This window comes from Notechis scutatus, chromosome 16 (assembly GCF_049901735.1).
Source record: "Notechis scutatus isolate UNSWTSFEM ecotype Mainland chromosome 16, rNotScu1.2, whole genome shotgun sequence".
NCBI classification, from domain to species: Eukaryota; Metazoa; Chordata; class Lepidosauria; order Squamata; family Elapidae; genus Notechis; species Notechis scutatus.
The window spans coordinates 2,536,414-2,557,882 of NC_142024.1; the positions used below are offsets into that span (position 1 = coordinate 2,536,414).

The window sequence follows — 21,469 nt, forward strand, 5'->3', positions numbered from 1 at the left end:
ATTTGTCCGAGGACTTCTAAAGGAGAGGGCGTGAAAACAGTCATTAGACAGTGCAAAAAGGTAGCTTGACTCGGGGCAGCTGACATCCGGTGAGGATACCTGATGGGTTATTAAACCCCGGAGATATCTGCCTAGCCTAGGTCCTTGGGAAAGACTCGATTCTTTCTCTTTCTTTCTTTCTTCTTTCTTTCTTTCTTTCTTTCTTTCTTTCTTTCTTTCTTTCTTTCTTTCTTTTTCTTTCTTTCTTTCTTTCTTTCTTTCTTTCTTTCTTTCTTTCCTTTCTTTCTTTCTTTCTTTCCTTTCTTTCTTTTTCTTTCTTCCTCTTCTCTCTTTCTCTCCCTCCCTCTCCTCTCTCTCCTTCCCTCTCTCGTCTTTCTCTTTCCTTCTCTTCCTCCTTCTCTGTGTCTCTCTTTCTCTCTCTCTCCCCCTCCCTGTCTTTCTCTCTCTTTCTCCCCCTCTCTTCTTCCCTTCCTCCCTCTCTGTTTCTCTCTCCTCCTCGCGGTCTCTCTCTCATCTTTCAAAAAACAAGAGAAAATTATCTGCCTGTCAGGAAGAATGACTGAATTCTTTTTAGAGGACGCTCTTCCTGATCGGGTGTTTCAAAGCTATGCTCGCTGTCTTTTTCTCCTTTTTTCTCCTTTTTTCAGACTTCTTATGACTATCCTTTTAACTATAATTGTCATTATTTCCTGCCCTGGAGGGTGAAGGCATGATTGGCTGAAACTGTGCTAGGTGCTGATCCATCATTTTGTTGCTGCAAATTATGACTGTTCTTTTCTGCATCTGGAGTCTGTCTGGGTTCAAAATATTTACAAATGCAGGGGACGTGCCAGACTGGTTGCGTTTAATTGACGTTTCAATTATAGTCAAACTGCTGTACATCAATTAAATTTGGGCAATTTGCATGCAATAAAAAGCAATTTTTGGAAAGCAACTCCAGGAAAAAAAAAAATATTAACAGGATGAGAGAGAGAAATAGCCCATTTTTCACAAATGAGGAAAAGACACAATATTCCGTTGGAGCAAACATCCCAGATCGGGACCCAAAGTGTCTAACTAGGAACCCGAGGCCAGAATTCGTAAGGCTGTAATCCTGATGCACACAGATCTGGGTTGTGTGGATGAAAACATCCCACCTGCTCAAGGGGATTGAATCTGTTGATAAAAGCCAGAGGGAACTTACCGTCAATTCCCAGGGCCCCTTGCTGCCTGTTTTCCGGACAAGGTTCAAACTGGTTTATAATTTCCAGACAGTGTTCCTTGGTGACATTGCTCATCTAAAGAAATAAAAAGAAACGGGACGTGTGGACATATTCGGGGCATTCAAGTAACATTTGTCCAGGGGTCTTGTAACATGGATATTTTATTTTTCCAACCACATCCAGATTTTAAAGCAGGGGGTTGGACTAGAAGACCTTCAAGGTCCCTCCAACTCTGTTATTCTATTCTATTCTATTCTATTCTATTCTATTCTATTCTATTCTATTCTATTCTATTCTATTCTATTCTATTCTATTCCATTCCATTCCATTCTGCATTCTATTCTATTCTATTCTATTCTATTCTATTCTATTCTATTCTATTCTATTCTATTCTAATTTCTATTCTATTCCATTCCATTCTGCATTCTATTCTATTCTATTCTATTCTATTCTATTCTATTCTATTCTATTCTATTCCTATTCCAATTTCTATTCTATTCTATTCTATTCTATTCTATTCTATTCTATTCTTCTATTCTACTCTACTCTACTCTACTCTACTCTACTCTACTCTACTCTACTCTACTCTACTCTATTCCAATTCCTATCCTATCCTATCCTATCTATCCCTATTCTATTCTATTCCTATTCTATTCATTTTTATTCCCTATTCTATTTTTATTCCCTATTCTATTCTACTTCCCACGAATGCAGAGGGCATCTGCATGCGGTGTTTTAGCACAGGCTTCCCAGGGCAATGCCACTGGACTCTCAGGGGAACAGCTCAGTGCCAAGGCAGGCAAGCAAAAGGACAGGGATGCCTGGCCTTGGAACTGACTTGGGCAGATAGGAGAGTATTGGGGGGGGGGGGTGTTTAATACAACTCTTCATTGTTTTCCAAGCCCACAAGGATAGGTTGCTTTGCTCTTTCCGAAGCTTTCCTTCCTTCTTCCTTCCTTATCCCTTCTTCCTCCCTACTTCTCCCTCTCTCTTCATCCTTCCTCCCTTCCTCTCCCTCCCTTCTCTTTCGTATTTCCTTCCTTCCTTTTTCCTACCTCTCCTTCTCTTCCACCTTTCCTCCCTTCTTCTCCTTCCCTCCTTCTTTTCATATTTCCTTCCTTCCTTCTTTCCTTCCATCTATCCTTTCTTCTTTCTTCCTTATCCCCTCTTCCTTCCTTCCTTTTGCTCCCTCCCTCCACTTTCATCCTTCTTTCCTTCTTTCCATTTGTCCTTCCTTCCTTCCATCCATCCTTTTCTTTCTTATCCCCCTCCCTTCCTTCCTTTTCCTCCCTCCCTCCACTTCCATCCTTCCTTCCATCCTCTCCATTTATCCTTCTTCCCTCCCTCCCTCCTTCTCCCTCTCTTTCATCCTTCCTCCCTCCCTCCCTCCTTCCCTTCTCTTTCATTTTCCTTTCCTTTCCTTCCTTCCTCCCGCCCTCTCTTCCATTCTTCCACCCTGCCTCTCTCCTCACCCAAACAGAAACCCCCACACTGCAGAGTGCAACCCAGATAAAAGGAGTAAGATCCAGCCATCGCTTCACAAGCACATTGCAATGCCAGCCCTGGGATCTGCTTCTCCCTGACGCCAAGCGCTGGGCCAGGATAAATGGATGTGTTTGGGGCTTGTAGCTCCGTCCACTGGAAAGCAGACAGTAAATCAATGCGGAAACACAGAACAGGCATTACATCGGAGAATTGCCAAATCGGTGCGCAGATCCGTTAACTGACAGTGCATAAATATCCTTCAGGCAGGAGTGCCTAGTGGTGGAATCTAGCCACTGAAGCAGAAAGGATGAATCATTTAACTCAAACAGTGGGGTGGAAAGGCAGAAAAACGTATCTGGGTTTTATTCCAGAACTCCGGCATTTAAACGAGGACGACAGTTTTTTTTTTTAATCAGGATTGGCTTCCAATCCCAAAATTGCACATGCTGTCTTCAAACTTTTTAGCAGACAAGGTTATAAACCAAGCCAAAGAAGAAAGTCTTCAGAGTACTGCAGCATAAATTCAGCACCAGAAAAGTAAAGGCAGATGGCTGAGGCTTCATATAACTTCTTTATAAACATATAAAGTACATTTTACAGTACCAGTTGTAGATTTCTCCGACATGGAGCAAACTCAAACAGAAGCAGACATGTGACAGGTTAAGAGTAGAGCTCTAGTTTTCAGCAAGCAAGTTAGTTTCCCTTTCACTTTAGAGCTGAGCACAGAACGGATTCTCTCTTTAAGTTTCAGCCCTCAATTCAGCTCCAATTGGCTGACCTTGTTTCTATTCCAGTTCATGAATATACTCTGACAGAAAGGCAACGACAAGAAGAACGAAGTACAGGTAACTGCTCAAATTACGACTGCAACTGAGCCCACTGTTGCCAAGTGAGACATCTGTTAAGTTGACTGACATCTCCAGTCATGTTAGCTCAGGAATTCTGGGAGTTGAAGTCCATAAGTCTTAAACTAGAGTCTCAACCTCTTTTTTATAGTGTGGTGACCAAAACTAGATGCAGGCCTCTAGAATCCAGAGAGACCCAAAGGAGTTGCACGAGGGAGTGCAAGGAAGTGACAAACTTCACGCCTGCCCGCCTACCTTTTGCTCGGTGTCCAGGAAACGTTTGAGGTCCTCGGGATCTAGGAAGTCCTTGTGGTTGCTGTAAGTGAGCATGAGAAGGTACAGGTCACGCCGGGTGGACATCATCTTGTAGAAAGCGCAGAATTCTTCGAAGTCCAGGGTGCCCTGGTTGTCATCCGTGTCAGCCTCCTGTGGAGACAAGGGAAGGGGAAAGCAGACGGGGGCCAGGATTAACAGAGTGGGAAAGGGGCCTCGGAGGTCTTCTAGTCCAACCCCCTGCTTAGTTCAGGATAAGCTTATACCCCTTCAGACCAATGGCTGTGCAAATCTCTTCTTAAAAACCTCCGGTTGTTGGAGCAAGCTAGATAGATAGATAAGATAGGTAGGTAGATAGGTAGATAAGATAGGTGGGTAGGTAGGTAGGTAGATAAGGTAGGTAGGTAGATAGATAGATAGATAGAAGAAAGAAGATAGATAGATAGATAGATAGATATGATGATGATAGATATGATAGATGGGTGATATAGATAATTGATACGATAGATGATAGATTTAAATAGATATTTGATTGATAGGTAGGTAGGTAGATAAATATCATGGTTGTGTATGTCCCTGATTCCCAGTTTCTTATTCCTCAATAAGGAATATGCCTCAATCGCCAAGCCTTCTTTTTCTTCCAACAGATCATTGATTTGCTAATTTGCAAAACATCCGATTTCGTTTCCAAGATTGCCGCCGTGAGAATCTCGCCTGCCACAACCATCTGCCGGCACCGACTGATGAACTCCAGCGATAGGCTAAAGCCCAGAACTCGCTGGAGCTCTCTCACTTCAGCAACCCAATTAGCATCATTTAGCACACACAGAAAAGGAGTTCCAACAGCAATTTTTTTTTCCTTTCCTCCCCTCTGCAAAATTAAAGCCACTCGGATGCTTGTGGAGTCGCGCAGCCAAAAAGCAGCAAGCTCGTTTAGAAGCTGCATAAAACGGGTTCCAGTTGGGTTTGCCTAAGTGGAGGTTACGTGTTAAGACGCTTTTCTGCCTGGCAGCAGAAAGTTCTGCGACCCGAAAAAAGGGAGGAAGGGAGAGAAGGGAAGGAAAAGGAAGGGAAGAAAGAAAGAATGGAGGAAGGGAAGGAAGGAAGGAAGGAAGGAAGGAAGGAAGGAAGGAAGGAAGGAAGGAAGGAAGGAAGGAAGGAAGGAAGGAATGGAGGAAGGGAAGAGAGAGGAAGGTGGAAGTAAGGACAGTAGGTGAGAGAGGGAGGGAGGGAGGGAGAGAGGAATAAGGGAGGGCAGAGGAAGATAGGAAGGAAGAAAAGGGAGGGAGGAAAGAAGAAAGGGAAAAGGGAGGGAGGGAGGAGGCAAAGAAGGAAGAGCAAGGGAGGAAAAGGAAGGGAGGGAGGGAGGAGAGAGAGGAAAGTGGAAAGAAGGAAAGTAGGTGAGAGGGAGGGAGGGAGGAAGGAAAGGAAGAGGGAGGGAGGAAAGAAGGAGGCAAGGAAGGAAGGGTAAGGAAGGAAAAGGAAGGGAGGGAGGAAGGAAGGAAGAAGAGAGAGGAAGGAAAGTAGGTGAGGGAGGGAGGAAGGCAAGGAAGGCGGAGGGAGGGAGAAGAGGGAGGGCGGAGGGAGAGAGGAAGGAAGGAAGGAAGGAAGGAAGGAAGGAAGGAAGGAAGGAAGGAAGGAAGGAAGGAAGGAAGGAAGGAAGGAAGGAAGGAAGGAAATGAAAGCAGTTAAATTAGATCAGGCAAAGGGTCTCATTCACACACACACGTGCAACCATACAGACACACAAAACTGGGTTTATTTTTACAACCTATTGATGTGTAGCTATTAGGACTTGGGTGGGAGCGTTTCAACTGGTGGGGGAAATGGGAAATTTCAATAAATATTCTCCAGCTGCTCGCGATCAATCAATTGCCAAAGTTGGCATTCTGCCTGCCAATCATCCCTAAGCTGGGTTGGCCTTCCCAGATAGCAGTCAATACCCATGGGAATTTCTAGCCAGCTATGTTTTGATGTGTGAAAATACAGTATAACCGCATGGATTAAATAGGCAAAACAGTTATTATTATTATTATTATTATTATTATTATTATTATTATTATTATTATTATTATTATTATTATTTCATCCTTTCAAAAACCCAGGAATAACAATTGAACAAAACTCAGGAAAATCAAGACGCTCCTGCTGCAGTTGTGCCAATTTTGTGTCAGAACTCAAGATAGATGGCAAATTAAGTCTTACAGGGGTGGGGGAAACGTGATATTTCCTCGCCAGGCGTTTAAAAACTCGCTTTGACAAATGAACAGCGTTAATTTGAAACAGTCTAGTACATCGGTAGTAATAATCGGTGTATCTATTTCCCATTTAGTTCTCTTTCTCTCGCCGCATGCAAATGCACACCAGTTTTCTCTACGGATGGAAGTGTTTTCTTTAATCCTCCAACATTAAAGAGTGTTATATCTAACTTTCCAGGGCATTGCAAGCTCTTCGTTGCAGGCATTGGCAGGGGGGAAGCGAATGGAGGCAGAGAAAAAAAGGAAGGTTTTTTGTTTTTTGTTTAAAAAGGGAGAAAGCTTATTAAAGAAAAGAGAGAGAGAGCTAACAATAGATATAAGTCCTCTCTTGCCGAGTTTCAAAGAAATTGCTTCATTTTTTTTTTTTTTTTTTGACATTACTGCCTCTGGCTAAGTAGGGGTCGGATTGATTGGGAGCTATTGAAAGAGATTTTAGTAAGGGTTTTCTTCCCCCCCTCCCCTCCAGTGTAGCATCAATGACCTGTGAGAGAAATGTAACAATGAAGAGAAATTTTACTGGAGCCCTCGCAATTTTAAATAATAGTTATTTAAGTGGGGAATGTAGAAGTTGACGGACAGATTGGCAAAGAGCACATGGGCCGTTTGGTTTGACAATGTAAGCGTGGCCCAACCGCACAACTTATCTCAAGCTTAGTTAGATCTTTGTTTAAGGGCTTCTCTATAGCCTGACAAGTTCAATTTTTTTATAGGGTCCTGGGTGCTCTCTGAGCTTGGTGGCTTTCTTGCAGACGTTGCATTACCCAGCTAGGTAACATCATCAGTGCTAGAATGGGGTGAGGGTTTGACAAGAGGAGGAAAAGGAGGAGGAGGAGGAGGAGGAGGTCCTTGTGCTCGCTGAGCTTGGTGGCTTTCTTGCAGACGTTGCATTACCAAACTGAGTAACAACATCAGTGCTAAGGAAATGCAAGAAAACTAATAAAGGAGAATATTTGTCGCTCAGAAACGAGGGGTCTCTTGAGTTTGGTTGTTTTCTTGCAGATGTTTCATTCCCAAACTGGGTAACGTCATCAGCTAGATAACACCGATGATGTTATTTAGGTGACAGGGAGGGCATCCGGCCAGGAAACACTCTGCTGGCTCCATTCAGTTGCCCAAGACTCCACCCCGCAAGGGATTATGGGGTCGTTAAAAGAAGAGGATTCCTCGGAACCATGACCATAGGATCTCCCAGCACGAGCAGGGGATTGTACTACTAGTCTGCGTTCTACGTTTCCGCCGTGGGAGCCGGGCGGCAGATGTTGCAGGGTCCGTTTGCAAGCGCGTGAAGCCGCACCATCCCAACATCTGGCGGTAAGCCCGACGGCCAGAGCTACATCCGCCACGGCTCCCGAGGCCAGCTGTCCCTCCGAGCCTCGCCGCCTGGCCTCATTAGACGCCGTGGCGCGGCGGCACCAGGGAGCCTCACCTTGAACATCTGCTTGACTTTCTGGCGGGGGAGGTTGACGTTCAGCTTGTGCATGAGCTGCAGGACTTCGTTAATGCTCAGGCTGCCGTCCCCGTTTTTGTCGGCTTCGTCGAAGGTTTGCTTCAGCCACCTTTGAGCCAGGCGTTAAGGAAAGGGGAGAGGATCGCTCGGCAAGAAGGAGAGAAGAGGTCAGAAGAGGTGGAAAAACCGACGCGCCCCCCACCCTTCCTGGAGACAGCCACCGGGTTGGTGCATCGGGCCGACTTCTGCTGGGGTAGAAAATGATAGAAAAACTGGAAAAGAATAATAGAATAGAATAGAGCAGAGCAGAGCAAAACAGAATAGAATAAGAAAAGAAAAGAATAGAATAGAATAGAATATAGAATAGAATAGAATATAGAATATAGAATATAGAATAGAATAGAATAGAATAGAATAGAATAGAATAGAATAGAATAGAATAGAATAGAACAGAATAGAAAAAATAAGAATAGAATAGAATGATAAAATAAATAGAAAAGAATAAGAGTAGAATAGAGCAGAGCAAAATAGAATAATAGAATAGAATAAGAATAAGAAAAGAATAGAATAGAATACTGTATTCTATTCTGTTCTCATATAGAATAAAATTATATAGAATAGAATAGAATAGAACATAGAATTCAGAAAATGAATAGAATAGAATGATAGAATAAATAGAAAAGAATAGAATAGAGCAGAGCAAAGTAGAATAATAGAATAGAATAAGAATGATATAGAATAGAATGATATAGAATAGAATAGAATAGAATAGAATAGAATAGAATAGAATAGAATAGAATAGAATAGAATAGAATAGAATAGAATAGAGGAATAAGAATAAAATAGAATACAGGAAATAGAATAGAATAGAACAGTACAATACAACAGAGTTGGAAGGGACTTTGGAGGGTCCAACCCCCCACTGAGTCAGGAATCCCTATGCCATTTCAGGCATTTTGTTCTGTCTCTTCACTTAGCCTACATGCTCTGGAACCCTTCCCCTAAAAAAGTGTAGGGCTTCCTGGCTAAGCAGGGGGGGAGGGTTGGACTAGAAGACCTCCAAGGTCCCTTCCAACTCTTGCCATTCTAAAAGGATACTGGTCTCTCGTCCTCTGCCGTTTGGACAGACTGTCTTCATCGCTTATCCCGGCCATGAGGTACTTGAGGCCGGTGATCCACATGCGGGCTTCCTCCCCGTTGGAGGAGACCAAGTCGAGGGACTCCATGTGGTCCCCATAGTAGATGGTGAAGCAGCAGTTGGGGTCGAAGCTGCCGTCGCCGTAGCGCTGGAAGATCTCCGACTGCTTCCCTTCGCACACTTCCTGGATGGAATCTATGGAGACTGCGGGGAGGAGGAGGAGGAGGAGGGGAAGGAGGGAAACGTCAGAATTAGAATGCAGGGCTTTGCCTTTGAACCATGAGAGCCACGTTGTAAACGCCCTTCTTATATATAATAAAAGGGATCAGAGCCTTTTCCTCTCCCATAAGCCATGTTGCTCCCTTCTTCGTTTCTTCCATGTGTGCCCTAGGATGAAGAGGGGGTGGCCCTGGGTCTTCCTCCCAGTTTCTCCCACAGCCACCAGAGCCACACTCCCACTCCCTGTCAGCTGCTCAATCGCCCCCTCGGAATCAGACTCCAACAAGGGCGCAACAGTAATAATACAAGGCCAGACATGTCATGGACGATACATGGGCTAGACATGTCACCAAATTCCGATCTGTGACCGTAATCCAAGGCGGATCGACACGAGACGTTTCACTTACTTTTAGCCTTTTCATTTTTTCGCGAGGGTCTCCAACGAATGCACGACTTGTGTTCATCCAGGTAATAGAAACGGACGAGGCCCTTGGAGCTACCTCGGAGTTTGATCATCTGCGTGCCGGCTTGCATGGAACTCATACATTTTTCCACTGGGGGGGGGGAAAGAAAGGGGTGGGGGAAACCATATATTTGTGATGCTAAAGATCGCACGTACCTCGTGCCGCGCGCTCGATTTTCAGAGATCTGGGCAACGAAAGTTTTTAATGGGAAAAATCAAGAATTGCATTCCCAGCGTGCAGTTTTGTAAGGTATTTATTTTAGTGGGGAGCTGTGTCTCCAAACATGGACCGGCGGTGAAAATCAATATATAAATTGCACTCCAAGGAGTGAAAAGATGCAGGATTTGCAAACTGGGTAAATCTGCTAGTCAGGTGGATTAACTCTGGGCACGGCCCTGCTATTTACCCTCCATTACTTCACGGTGATAAGACTTAGAACCTTGCCCACAAACGCCTCTTTTGTCAATCTTAACCGCAAATTGCAACACAATCTAATTACTTTTTATTACCTTAAGTTTCAGGTTGCATTGACTCTTTCTCTTAGTTACTGCCTAGCCGATCTGAGCGATGCGCTCTCTTATAACGGCACCAAATTCTGTTCGATAGCTGGTGAAATCTATGAGTATTTTGTCAGGAACAGTTTGACTACATTTTCATTTACCATTATTTGCCTTATTCTGAGAAGGGAAGGGAAGGGAAGAGGAGAGGAGAGGAGAGGAGAGAGAGAGGAGAGGAGAGGAGAGGAGAGAGAGAGAAGAGAAGAGAAGAGAAGAGAAGAGAAGAGAAGAGAAGAGAAGAGAAGAGAAGAGAAAGAGAGAAGAGAAGAGAAGAGAAGAGAATGGAGAGTAGAGTAGAGTAGAGTAGAGTAGAGTAGAGTAGAGTAGAGTAGAGTAGAGTAGAGTAGACAGAAAAATAGAATAGAACAGAATACAGGAAGAGTAGAATAGAATAGACATAGAAGAATAGAAACTCACAAAGGTACATGGGGACAAACGGCTCTTTCGGCGTGGAAAGAAGACGTTAAACATTCGCAAAGCTCAGAACGGCGAACTGGAGCCCAAACTGCAATCCAGAGATATTCAGACAAAGCAGAACTTCTGTATGGATTCTCCATATGGAATCACAGAGACATAGGGCTGGAAGGGGGCCTCGGAGGTCTTCTAGTCCAACCCCTTGCCCAAGACAGAGGATTTTATACCATCCTGGACAAATGGCAACCTTTCATTGAATTTAAGGTTTTAATTACAACCTTGAATAAATCTTTTCCTTCCAGGGCTGATACACCTCACGAAAAAGGGGCCTTTCGTTTTTGTGGTTTTCGCTGAAAAAACAAGACAGCCGAAATTCCAAAGCTGTAAATAAATCAAATTGATCTTGGTGTCGGGTTTTTTGGGTGCAAATCATGCGTTTAAAATAGGAATACAAATAAAACATTGACATGCACCGTGGCAGAAAAGTGACAGCCCTGTTCATTGATTGGATTTTGGTTCTGATCTGACAGAGAAAGTTCGCAGGCTGCCTTGCACGATATGAAGCTGCGGCAAAGCAACAGATGTGAGGGTTTGGCTGCAATATTTCAACGATGGAGTGTTCTTAAATAATCATATTTCATTTGGGGAGTGGTGGCATTATATCAACAAATCTAACCCCTTCCCACATTACAGATCTACCTGTACGATTGGAATACGTGGAAATCCAAATGTTTGTCTTTCGGCCCCTGCTCCAATGGCACCCAAAGGAGATTCAAAATCACCCATCATTTCTCAAGTCAAATCCTCCAAGTCAATATTAATTGAATTTTTCGCCTTCGGAGCTGATGATCTGTGTGCATCATTCTTTAAATTGGCCTGAGGTTGAACGGAGGGTTATTCAATCAGGCCCCCAATTTTGATTAATTCGATTTGCAGGCGTTCATCTCTGGGTAGTTTTTTACCCAGGATTTTAATATTTGGGGGCACTGAAAGTTGAAAGAGGATTGACTGATGGTCTTTGTTTGTGATGAGAGAGCTTGGTGGCACCAAGGGATGCCTGCCAGAAAACCTCTCAAGCCAAGCAGTAAGAACAAAGCCGTTGTGTCGGATTGTCTCCCGGACTCCGTGTACAAGGAAACGTGAACCAGCTCTTGATGGGTCTGAAGGATTCAGATGTTCTTGAGGCATCTGGACTCGAATTGTGACCAATTAAAGGTAGGGGTTCCCCTCGCACATATGTGCTACTCGTTTCTGGCTCTAGGGGGCGGTGCTCATCTCCGTTACAAAGCCGAAGAGCCAGCGCAGTCCGAAGACGTCTCCGTGGTCATGTGGCCGGCAGGACCAAACGCCGAAGGCGCACGGAACGCCGTTACCTTCCCACCAAAATAGTGGTCCCTATTTTTCTAATTGCATTTCTTTTTTTAAACATGCTTTCAAACTGCTAGGTTGGCAGAAGCTGGGACGAGTAACGGGAGCTCACTCCATTCTGCGGCGCTAGGGATTCAAACCGCCGAACGGGCGGCCTTTCTGATCGGCCAGCTCAGAGTCTCTTAGCCACTGAGCCACCGCGTCCCCCTTTGGTGAGCCAGTACTGCCACCCACAAGGACTATTCGGTTGAAAGAACCAGGTTGAGGAAGCGTAAGGATTTCAGAGTGCTGGATTGGATCGAATGGAGAGGTTCCCGGCCACTGGCATTCAGGAATAGACTTCCACTGAGGTTGGAGGTTCTACAAAGCGCAATTCGGGCCCCACAGATAGTTCTGGAAAAAACTATCCGAGCTGGAAGTTTGCAGTGACTGCTAACCCGGCGGTTAGTGAAAAGAAGGACTAGGGGAGACATGATAGCAGTCTTCCAATATCTCAGGGGCTGCCCCAAAGAAGAGGGAGTCAAGCTATTCTCCAAAGCACCTGAGAAGGCAGGACAAGAAGCAACGGATGGAAGCTGATCAAGGAGAGATCCAACATAGAATTAAGGAGACATTTCCCGATAGTGAGAATAATTAATCAGTGGAAAGGCTTGACTCCAGAAGGTGTGAATGCTCCAACACTGGAAGTTTTTAAGAAGAGATTGGGCAGCCATTTCTTTGAAATGGAATAGAGTTTTCTGCTAGAGCAGGGGGTTGGATTAGATGACCTCCAAGGTCCCGTCCAACTCTGATGGGGATGTCCTTATTGAAGAGTCAGAGGATTATCTAACGCAAGTAAAACCCTCAAGGCAACGAACTGATCTGCTACTTAATCTTCTCACAATCTGCTCTGCCTTGTGTCGTGTCTTTATTTAAAAGATCCATATGCCACTTTTCCAAGGAAATGACAAAATACTACCTTACCAAAGTGTCTCAGGGCCGGCATCAACCTTTGCATTTAAGGAACAAGACAGAAAGTCTGTTTGAGAGCAGCCACGACATTTAAAATAACCAATAACATTTAAAACACTGTATAACCATAACCCTAATTAAAGAAAAACAGCAATTACGTTTAAAATGCTAAGCAAGTACCACGGAAAAGTCAAAACATCAACTATAAAAAAAACAGCTGTCCCAGTCTCGTAATGAGAATTACATTTGAACAAGTCAATTAAAATGAAGAGGCAGCAAGAAAAGATTTGCATGGATTTAGGGCCAACGTTGACCTTGTTAGCCCAGCCTCATTCTGGTCAGGCAAGTTTTTATCCGCAATCTTTTAAACAAACTTTAGGACTTGGACTGTCAAAATACAAGGGAAGAAAATCAGCTGTTTTTCTCCTTAATCAAATTACAGATGAAATGAAATCCTTAAAAAAAAAAAAAAAAAAGATAGGGATTTTTTTACTTCTAGAACCAAAAACTTCACAGATATTTAGCATTAAGACAGAGGGGAAATAAAATGTTGTTTCCCTTCCCAGAAGTTCCCAAATGGAGCCAAATCTTTCCAAAAAATGCAAAACCAATCCAAGAATTAAATGGACAGAGTGTGTCTGGCCAAGTTCAAATAAATTATAGCTAAATTGCCAGTAAAGCTGTATTAAAACAGTTCAGGGAATTCTCTTCTTGCTAACCGATACGTCAAGGCTTGATATATTGGTATGTTCAGATGTACAGAATCTTAATTGCTTTATTAAGAGACACAAATATGCGAGATTGTACAAGATATGTCCTGAATGGACAATCAGTAGCTAGTGAGAGCCTCAACTTCCAAACGTTTTATCGCCCTTGAAAGCCCTCCTAATTGATTGCTGCTACTCCTTTCTTGTGGCCGGGAGTTCCACCGGGGATCGGGAAAACACTCGTGTGGAAGATTAGCTGAAGAAAGCACGGTCTTTTACACAGCCCCTCTGCAAATGTCAATAGACAAACCCGTCACTGTATCTCATCTTAGAAGATCATCTCGCAACTTTACGACCCGCGGACTTCAACTCCCAGAATTCCTCAGGCCGACGGGCTGAGGGATTCTGGGAGCTGAAGTCCGCGGGTCGTAAAATGGCCAAGGTTGGAGTTCCCTGTTCTAGAGGAAACGGACTCCAGAGGTCACATCGCTGGTCTTACCAATTTGGCCCATCTTCCATTTAGGTGCCGCTGCGATGCTCCCACCGACCCAGAAAAACGCCTCTGCCAGGTGGGCGACGGAAAACGTGCTTTGGAACAAAGAAGAGAGGGAAAAATCCATGTCGTAAACCGAGGAGGCCCCTTCAGCCTTCGGTCCCAAGTTCCGAGAGGGAGGAATCTTCAGTCGTAGCAGAACATACCTGGCCCTTCTCCCACCTACTTGTATTTTTATTTTTATTTATTTTTTTAGAAAAAAGAACCGGATGTTATGCCAGCCTGGGATTTTGCCCGGGAACTCATTCCTCCTTCTGTCCTTCTTCGAGGCGACAAAGCGAACCAGAGGTTTTCCGCTTTATGAATCCGAGCCGCTGGCGTGGCGTTCGAGAAATTTAAAAAAAAAAAAAGCAACCGGCCACAAAATTATACACACACACACACACACACACGTATAAATAATAATAATTTCCTCTTTTCTTTGCTTGCAGGGTCTCATCGTCCGTTCTCCCACCTCCAGAACTAGCCGCGGTTGGAGAAAGGTGCGTTTGGGCAGCTTGGTGAGTATTAGATGCTCTCCTGGTGCGAAACAGCTGCCTCCCTTCGACAGAGCTGGCTAGTGCTGGAGGGAGCCCATCCCTGCCACATCTGGGGAAGGGGAGTGCTCAAAATCCCAAGGAGTTTGTAGCGATGCCTGTTCAATGAAGATGTCTGGGTGATCAGCGTAGGAGGAAGCCCTTCGGCCTTGGCACGGTGGCAGCCAAGGACGGGGAAGCGCATCGCCGGAGGTCCATCTGGGTTCTGGATTTCTTTCCGTCTTCACATGTTTCGAAACCAAACCGAGCCTTTCTTGTAGGAAGTGCTTGTTGTAGAAGTGCTCACTCAGCAAATAGGATCCGGAGGAGGAAGAGGAGGAGGAGGACGGGAGAGAAGAAAAGGTAGCCCAAGCTCAGTGTGAGCAACTCATGTTTTCCTGCAGCTTAAATCCGGTTAATCCCAAAGCCATGGCTTGCTTCTCTTTTATCCGGCCGAGAGATTTAAAGGTTTTGCGATGTGTGTATGTGTGTGTTTGTGTTTGTGCTTCTGTGCGCAGAAGAGACGCTGCAGCTGTAGTGAAAGTGAGACTAGCGTGCCAACCGTCCCTGTCTTACTTGTCCCCATTTATCTGTATTTACTGCCTTTGTTCTTGTTTATGTTCGTACTTGTTATCTTGTACATGTTTGACACACCAAATAAATACATAAATCCCTAAGAGGGTTTGGTTTGAATCTATTTTGTTGCTGTTTTTCCTGGAGTGGGCTGCCTCTCCATCGGATGAAAGTCCCTGTCCGGCGGAGAAGACAACGGTGCGGTGAATTTGGACCCGAATTTTCTTGAAACGGAGAGGCAAAGAAGGCCGTTCTCGCCAGCCAAGTTTTTGAGCGGGAGAAAGAGTTCCCACAAATTTGCACAATTCCCAAACATCCTTGCGCCGCGCGTGACCATAAAAGCACGGATTTTGAAGACGTTAGGAAAGAGTCGCTGATGATGTTTGGAAGAGTGAGGGAATTAAACACGGCTTTCCCAGTTGTTTCCCCCCTCCCCCAAAAAAACCTACACCTTCTGCAATCACGGACACAGGGCCACCAATAGTCAATCGGTGGATAGGACAAATTCAGGATGGAGGAGGATTTAAAAAAACAGCAGCTGAGGTTCTGTGCCATAGCACCGAAGAAATAGGATGCAAGAGAAACTGTCCTGTTTCTTTAAAAAAAATATTTTTAGGGTTTGTTTTGGCAGAAGTAAAAAAAAAAAAAAGTGAGTGGATGGATTCAAAGTTTTACTTCAAAAAAATAAAAAGAGTAGAACTTATCCAACAAAAACGATGAGAACGATGGCCAAGTTTGATCATTAGGGATGACTTTTAGGCATTTTTTTTTGTTTGTGGAGGGGAGGGGAATAATAGAATAGAATATGAAATGAAGAATCGTTGATGCTCTCTGAGCTTGGTGGTTTTCTTGCAGACGTTTCATTACCCAACTAGGTAACACCATCAGTGCTGGAAGGGAGTAGGGTTTGCAGAAAGGTGGTGGTGGAGGAGGAGGAGGAGGAGGAAGAAGAGGAAGAGGAGGAGGAGGAGGAGAGGAAGAGGAGGAAGAGGAGGAAGAGGAAGAAGAAGAGGAGGAAGAAGAGGAGGAAGAAGAGGAGGAGGAGGAGGAAGGAGGAGGAAGAAGAGGAAGAGGAGGAGGAGGAGGAGGGGGGAGGAGGGGAGGAGGAGGAGGAAGATGATGATGACTGTGGAGTCCCTGGTGCTCTCTGAGGTTGCTTGTTTTCTTGCAGACATTTCATGACCCAACTAGGTAACATCATCAGTGCCTGTGAATATGAAATCCTTCTGGGGCAGAAGAAGTTATCTAAAGATCCACGTCCCCCATAACGTTTAGTTCTTTCAGAGAAGGATGAAGCCAGGAGGCCTTATTCTTCCTCTCCCAGGGGGAAAAGAGTTGAAGTACTTAAAGGCTAAGCTTCTTAGGGAAGGAGGTCGCTATTCTCGTCCCTCTTCAAATCCTCCGGCCGCCTTTACGAGACGGACAGCCACACACGTAGAGGGCGAGTGCAATCTCCCGGACTTGGGAAGGAAACACGCTGCCTTTTGGAGCAGGGCCTTCCTCCGAGGATTCACGCCTGTTTGAGAAGGTGGGTTTGTTTGTTTGTTTTAATTCCAGTCGGTTCCTCCCAGGTTACGCGAGGGTTCGGAGCTCTCCGCGCGGTTCTTGGCAGTGGAGAAATTAAGACTTCCTTGGTGGTTTCTCTGAGGCTCGCCCAGCCTTGCTTCGGAAAGGTTAGGGTTGTCCTTCAGAAGTTGGGAGCGCTCCCATCTACTGGAGGATTTGAAGAAGAGACTGGGGCAGCCACTTGTCCAGAAGAGATCTGGCCCGCGGGGTGCTTGGATCTGCCCTGGAAACAGCAAAGAACCGGCCCGCGGTGCATCTACCAGCAAAAATGGAGCTCGGGAGGGCCGTGCGTGGCCCCTCCGTGGCCCGTTCTCGGCTGCGATGGCGTCCTGCGGCCCCTGTGCCAGCGAAAAGAGCCACCCCGAGCCCCACATTCACTGGCAGAGGGCTAGCAAAACAAACAAAAAACGAAACAAGAGGAGAAATGTTTCCCCTTTTGCATTTGGGCATGCAAGAAGGGAAAGGAGGGAAGGAAAGAGGAAAGAAGAAGAAAGGAAGGTGGGAAGAGAGCAAGGAAGGAAAAAGAAGGAAAGAGGGGGAGGAAGAAGAAAGGAGAAGGAAGAGGGAAGGAAAAAGAAGAAAAAGAAGGGAGGGAGGGAGGAGATACAGAAGAGTAAAAGAGTTGGAAGAGTCCTTAGGGAATAACAGAGCAGGAAGGAAGGGAGGGAGGGAGGGAGGAAGGAAGGAAGGAAGGAAGGAAGGAAGGAAGGAAGGAAGGAAGGAAGGAAGGAAGGAAGGAAGGAAGGAAGGAAGGAAATACAAAGAGTCCTTAGAGGATAACAGAGCTGGAAGGAAGGAAGCTCTGTGTGCTTTTAATATTTCATTTCTGTAAATTTATAGGAAGCCTCAAGGGCCCGTTGCGTGCACTTCTTCTCATTAAGGTCATTTCTGTCTGTGGCATATGCATTTCCCCCACTCTGGTTCGTTTTACGGTAGCAAGCATGCTTTGTAAGTGTGATATTTTTCTCAGCAGAAGAGAAGTGCAAATAAATTTAACGGGGGGCTGCAGCTTTCAGAGGAAAACAAAACTTCGGCCTCTGCTCTAAGCTCTTCGTGGAAGGAAGCCGGTGGAGTCTGGCTAAGGAAGGTTTTAGCTTTGTAGAAATAATGATCCTCATGATTTACTTGCTTTAGAGAACTCCTCTCCTTTTAAGTAAGTGTTCCGGCTACTTAACTTAATGGCTCCTATTTAGAGAGATTTACCTTATTCTAACCAAGTAGGTCAGGTTAACAAAAGAGGGACAGAACACGCCGGTGGCCGATAGCATTACAGGAAATAATTCTAATAATCATAGAAATAATTCTAATATTCATAGAAATAATTCAAAAATAAAGAGCCAGGTTGGGTTTTCCAAGTGGAAAACACTGACCAAAAAATAATCATAATAATGAAGTTGGTACCGGATTCTGGATTTACAGTAACATGCTGCAGTGTCGAACCCATTAAATCATCCTCTTTTTAATGACCCTGTAATCCCTTGCGGGGTGGAGTCGGGGCGACTGAATGGACCTGAGTGTTTATTGGCCGGAGGCCTTTCCTGTTGCCAATGCGGAGTTTCCCCCCCAGCAGATATAGTCTCATTATGCCCAGAGAGAGAAAGATCTGCCTCTACCTAGGATCGAACTCACAGCCTCCTGATTGTGAGGCGAGAGCTTCACCTCTAGGCCATCGCACTGCTCTGCCGAACCCATTAAATGAGGCTGTTGGGGTTTTTTTTAATATAAATTTAATTGCATTCTTCCTTGTATCTCTTTGCATTCCCAGGTGACTCCTTTATCCAATGGAGTCTGAAAAGCAGTTCAGGTGAGTTTGAACACTGTAGTTCAGAAAATGAGTCTTCCACCTTCTTTTAAATTTGAGCTGCAGCTATTCTGATTTAATCTAAAAGTCTCTTCATTTGGAGCTTTCAGAAAAGAGCCATCATATATCTTTAACACACACACACACAAAAAACAACAACACAACTACTTTTCATAACAGGAATCCAGCCCTTAGGGATGCCACGCACCTGAGAGAGAAGGCTGGACTGGTGAGTTAGACAGGTAGATTAAAACCCCATCAGGCAAGAGATTCCTCTAAGCAGGCAACCTGGGAATTAAGTGGCAGGTTTCGTGATTCAAGACAGCCAGGCCCCCATTAGGAACAACTGACAGATTTAGGACTGACCATAGGGAAATAATTCATTTGGTCACTGTCTCGGAAGGAGGAGGAGGGAGGAGGAGTTATAAAAGTTTCATTTTTAATCTTTGAAACCAGAGGCACCAGGTGGATGTTGAGTTGAGTTAGCAACATCTCAGAAATCCAGAATATAGCTGGAAGGAGAAAGAGAGAAAGAGAAAGAGAGAGAGGGTTTTTTGTTTTGTGTTTTTCGTTTCCACAGAGCCAGATTTAAATAAAAGTGGCAGGTAGAACAAAAGGCCAAAGGAGTGCAAACCTAACACGTGGCAAAGATACGGGCCGTTTATTTATACACCCTGGTTGGACGAAAGCTAAGCCAACTTCCAAGAAAATGGGAGTATCCTGTCCAGTTTTGGACACCCCTGGTTCAACCAAGGGAGGACGAACAAATGAGGACAACCCAGGCCTTCTTCTTCCTGACGGAAAAGCTGCCAGCACAAATCGTAAAATGACAACATCCAGAGTGTCAGTGCAGCTGTGAGTGCGGGTTAGCGCCCTAGTTCCCAATTTAAAAAAAGAAAAGGGGAAGAAAAAAAAAAGAGGGCAGGATGGATGGGAATAGGTTTAAAGCAAATCTCCTTGGTTTTAGCGTGATTTTTAATTATTTAAGAGCTGCCAGCAACCGAAGGGGGCACGCATCCTGATAGATAGATAGATAGATAGATAGATAGATAGATAGATAGATAGATAGATAGATAGATAGATAGACAGACATAGATATAGATATAGATATAGATATAGATATAGATATAGATATAGATATAGAGAAATAGAAATAGAAATAGAAATAGAAATAGAAATAGAAAGAAAGAAAGAAAGAAAGAAAGAAAGAAAGAAAGAAAGAAAGAAAGAAAGATAAATAGATAGACAGACAGACATAGATATAGATATAGATATATAGAAATAGAAATAGAAATAGAAATAGAAATAAAGAAAGAAAGAAAGAAAGAAAGAAAGAAAGAAAGAAAGAAAGAAAGAAAGAAAGAAAGAAAGAAAGAAAGAAAGAAAGAAAGATAGATAGATAGATAGATAGATAGATAGATAGATAGATAGATAGATAAAATATATATTGGGTACTTGGTTGTTGTTGTTTTGCACTTCATTGCTGCAAATATCAGTGATGCTTGAATGGTTTAAACCTAAACCAAGATGGTTTAATGGTGTAAACCTAAAAAAAGAACCGGGTTCTAAATATTCTGGGACCGTACCTTCTATCATTCCTTGCTTCCTTGAAACTCGTCTTCTCTTCCACCTACTCACTACCTAGATTTGAATCCGAAAAATAGAAGCCCCCCGCAACAGCGCTGCGAGTAATTTACACCACGTATTGGAGGCGCTGACCTACGGGGGCGCGTTCAACCCTGGAGGTCGTGCTCTTGGCGAATGAAGATGGAGTATTGGCCGCAGTGACTTCAGGAGGCTTCATTCGAAATATTAATAGCAAAATGTGGCCTTATGAGAATGGAAAGCCCTCCTGGTGGATCCAGAGAAGAGGTTTCTAAAGGGAATTGTTTAGCCGTGAGCTGAAAAACCTTAACCTAACCCAGTTTTCACTAGGATAACTCTGGAATTCCTTTTAAACAAACCTAGGCTCCAGGGATAAACTCCTATTCCTGGAGAAATAGGGAGGAAAGGGGAAAAAGGGACGTGGAAATCACATTTATTTATATTTTGCTGCCGCCTGTTCTCCCAAAATTAAATTAACTATTTGGAATATAATTGCAGGACAAGTCCCACTGAATTTCATACACCCAAAAATGCATACGACTGTATATGCATTCGGGAGATTTTCAACTTATATATTCATTTAAGGACCGATTAAAGTTAGTCAGTGTAAATGGTATAATTAGCAAAAAAAAGTCTTCCCATAGGTAAGGCTACATCAGCAATATTTCTTCCTCCACTCACCCCGAGTTTTCTATTAGTCTCATTCCAACCCGACAATCAGCAATATTGTTAGAATCTGGGTTACATCTCAGCTTGGTTTATATTCTGTCTTCCTCGCTTATGAATTTTGCATCGAAGCTGAGAGAGGAACACCTGGGCAGGTATGGAGGAAGCGGCCGTTCCCTTAGCAGTGCTCAGTTATACCTGGAATTGATCCTCTATTTAATTAATCGGTGGGCTGCTCAGGTGCTGTTTCAAGGCTCACCTGAGGCTGGCCAGGGGTGCAAATATCTAGCAAGAACTGGGGGCTGTTGGTTTTCTGCCCAGATTAAAGGTCAGATATGTGCTTCGGGCGGAGATCAGCAACTCCCTTGCATTCATCAAGACTTCCAGAAGGCTACTGCTGACATTCAAAGAATTAATTCCCGGGTGAATTTGCAGGCATCCCTTTTAATGAATGATTTCTTCCCCCTTTTTTGGGGGACTAATTAAGAAGCAGAAAATGCGCTGAGAGGAATGCCTAGGCTTGTAATCATGGGACAGCAGCCCCCAAGGACACTGGAAACCAAATTAAAAACGGTTTACCAATTTAAATTGAACGTTCGATCAGACACAGGGAGATCCAACCGGTCGGTCCTAGAGGAAACCAACCCTGACTGCTTTTTAGAAGGCCAGATCCTGAAGATGACACTCAAAGTCTTTGGCTACCTGATGAGAAGGAAGGACTCACTGGAGAAGAGCCGAATGCTGGGAACGATGGAGGGCCAAAGAAAAAGAAGAAGGGGTCGGCAGAGAAGGAGGGAGCTGAATGGAGTCACTGAAGTAGTCGGCGTGAGCTTAAATGGACTCCAGAAGATGGTTAGAGGAC

The 21,469-nt window shown here is 44.3% G+C and overlaps 1 protein-coding gene and 1 long non-coding RNA gene across 2 annotated transcripts in view; one reads left to right on the forward strand and one right to left on the reverse strand.

Moving 5' to 3' along the window:
• The window catches only part of PLCH2 (phospholipase C eta 2), a 59,773-nt gene extending 45,419 nt beyond the window's left edge, over window positions 1-14,354 (reverse strand). The window contains 6 exon segments of the mRNA XM_087944429.1: window positions 1,184-1,277; window positions 3,788-3,958; window positions 7,490-7,619; window positions 8,609-8,852; window positions 9,275-9,421; window positions 13,828-14,354. Of these exon segments, the coding sequence (XP_087800555.1) occupies window positions 1,184-1,277; window positions 3,788-3,958; window positions 7,490-7,619; window positions 8,609-8,852; window positions 9,275-9,421; window positions 13,828-13,948 (907 nt within the window). The 5' untranslated portion in view covers window positions 13,949-14,354.
• Window positions 14,355-16,367: 2,013 nt separating this feature from the next.
• Window positions 16,368-21,022, forward strand: LOC148129383 (uncharacterized). Its single transcript, XR_015745473.1, has 4 exons — window positions 16,368-16,497; window positions 18,301-18,339; window positions 18,517-18,565; window positions 19,982-21,022. It is a non-coding gene; the product is annotated as an uncharacterized LOC148129383 (long non-coding RNA).
• Window positions 21,023-21,469: the final 447 nt, after the last annotated feature.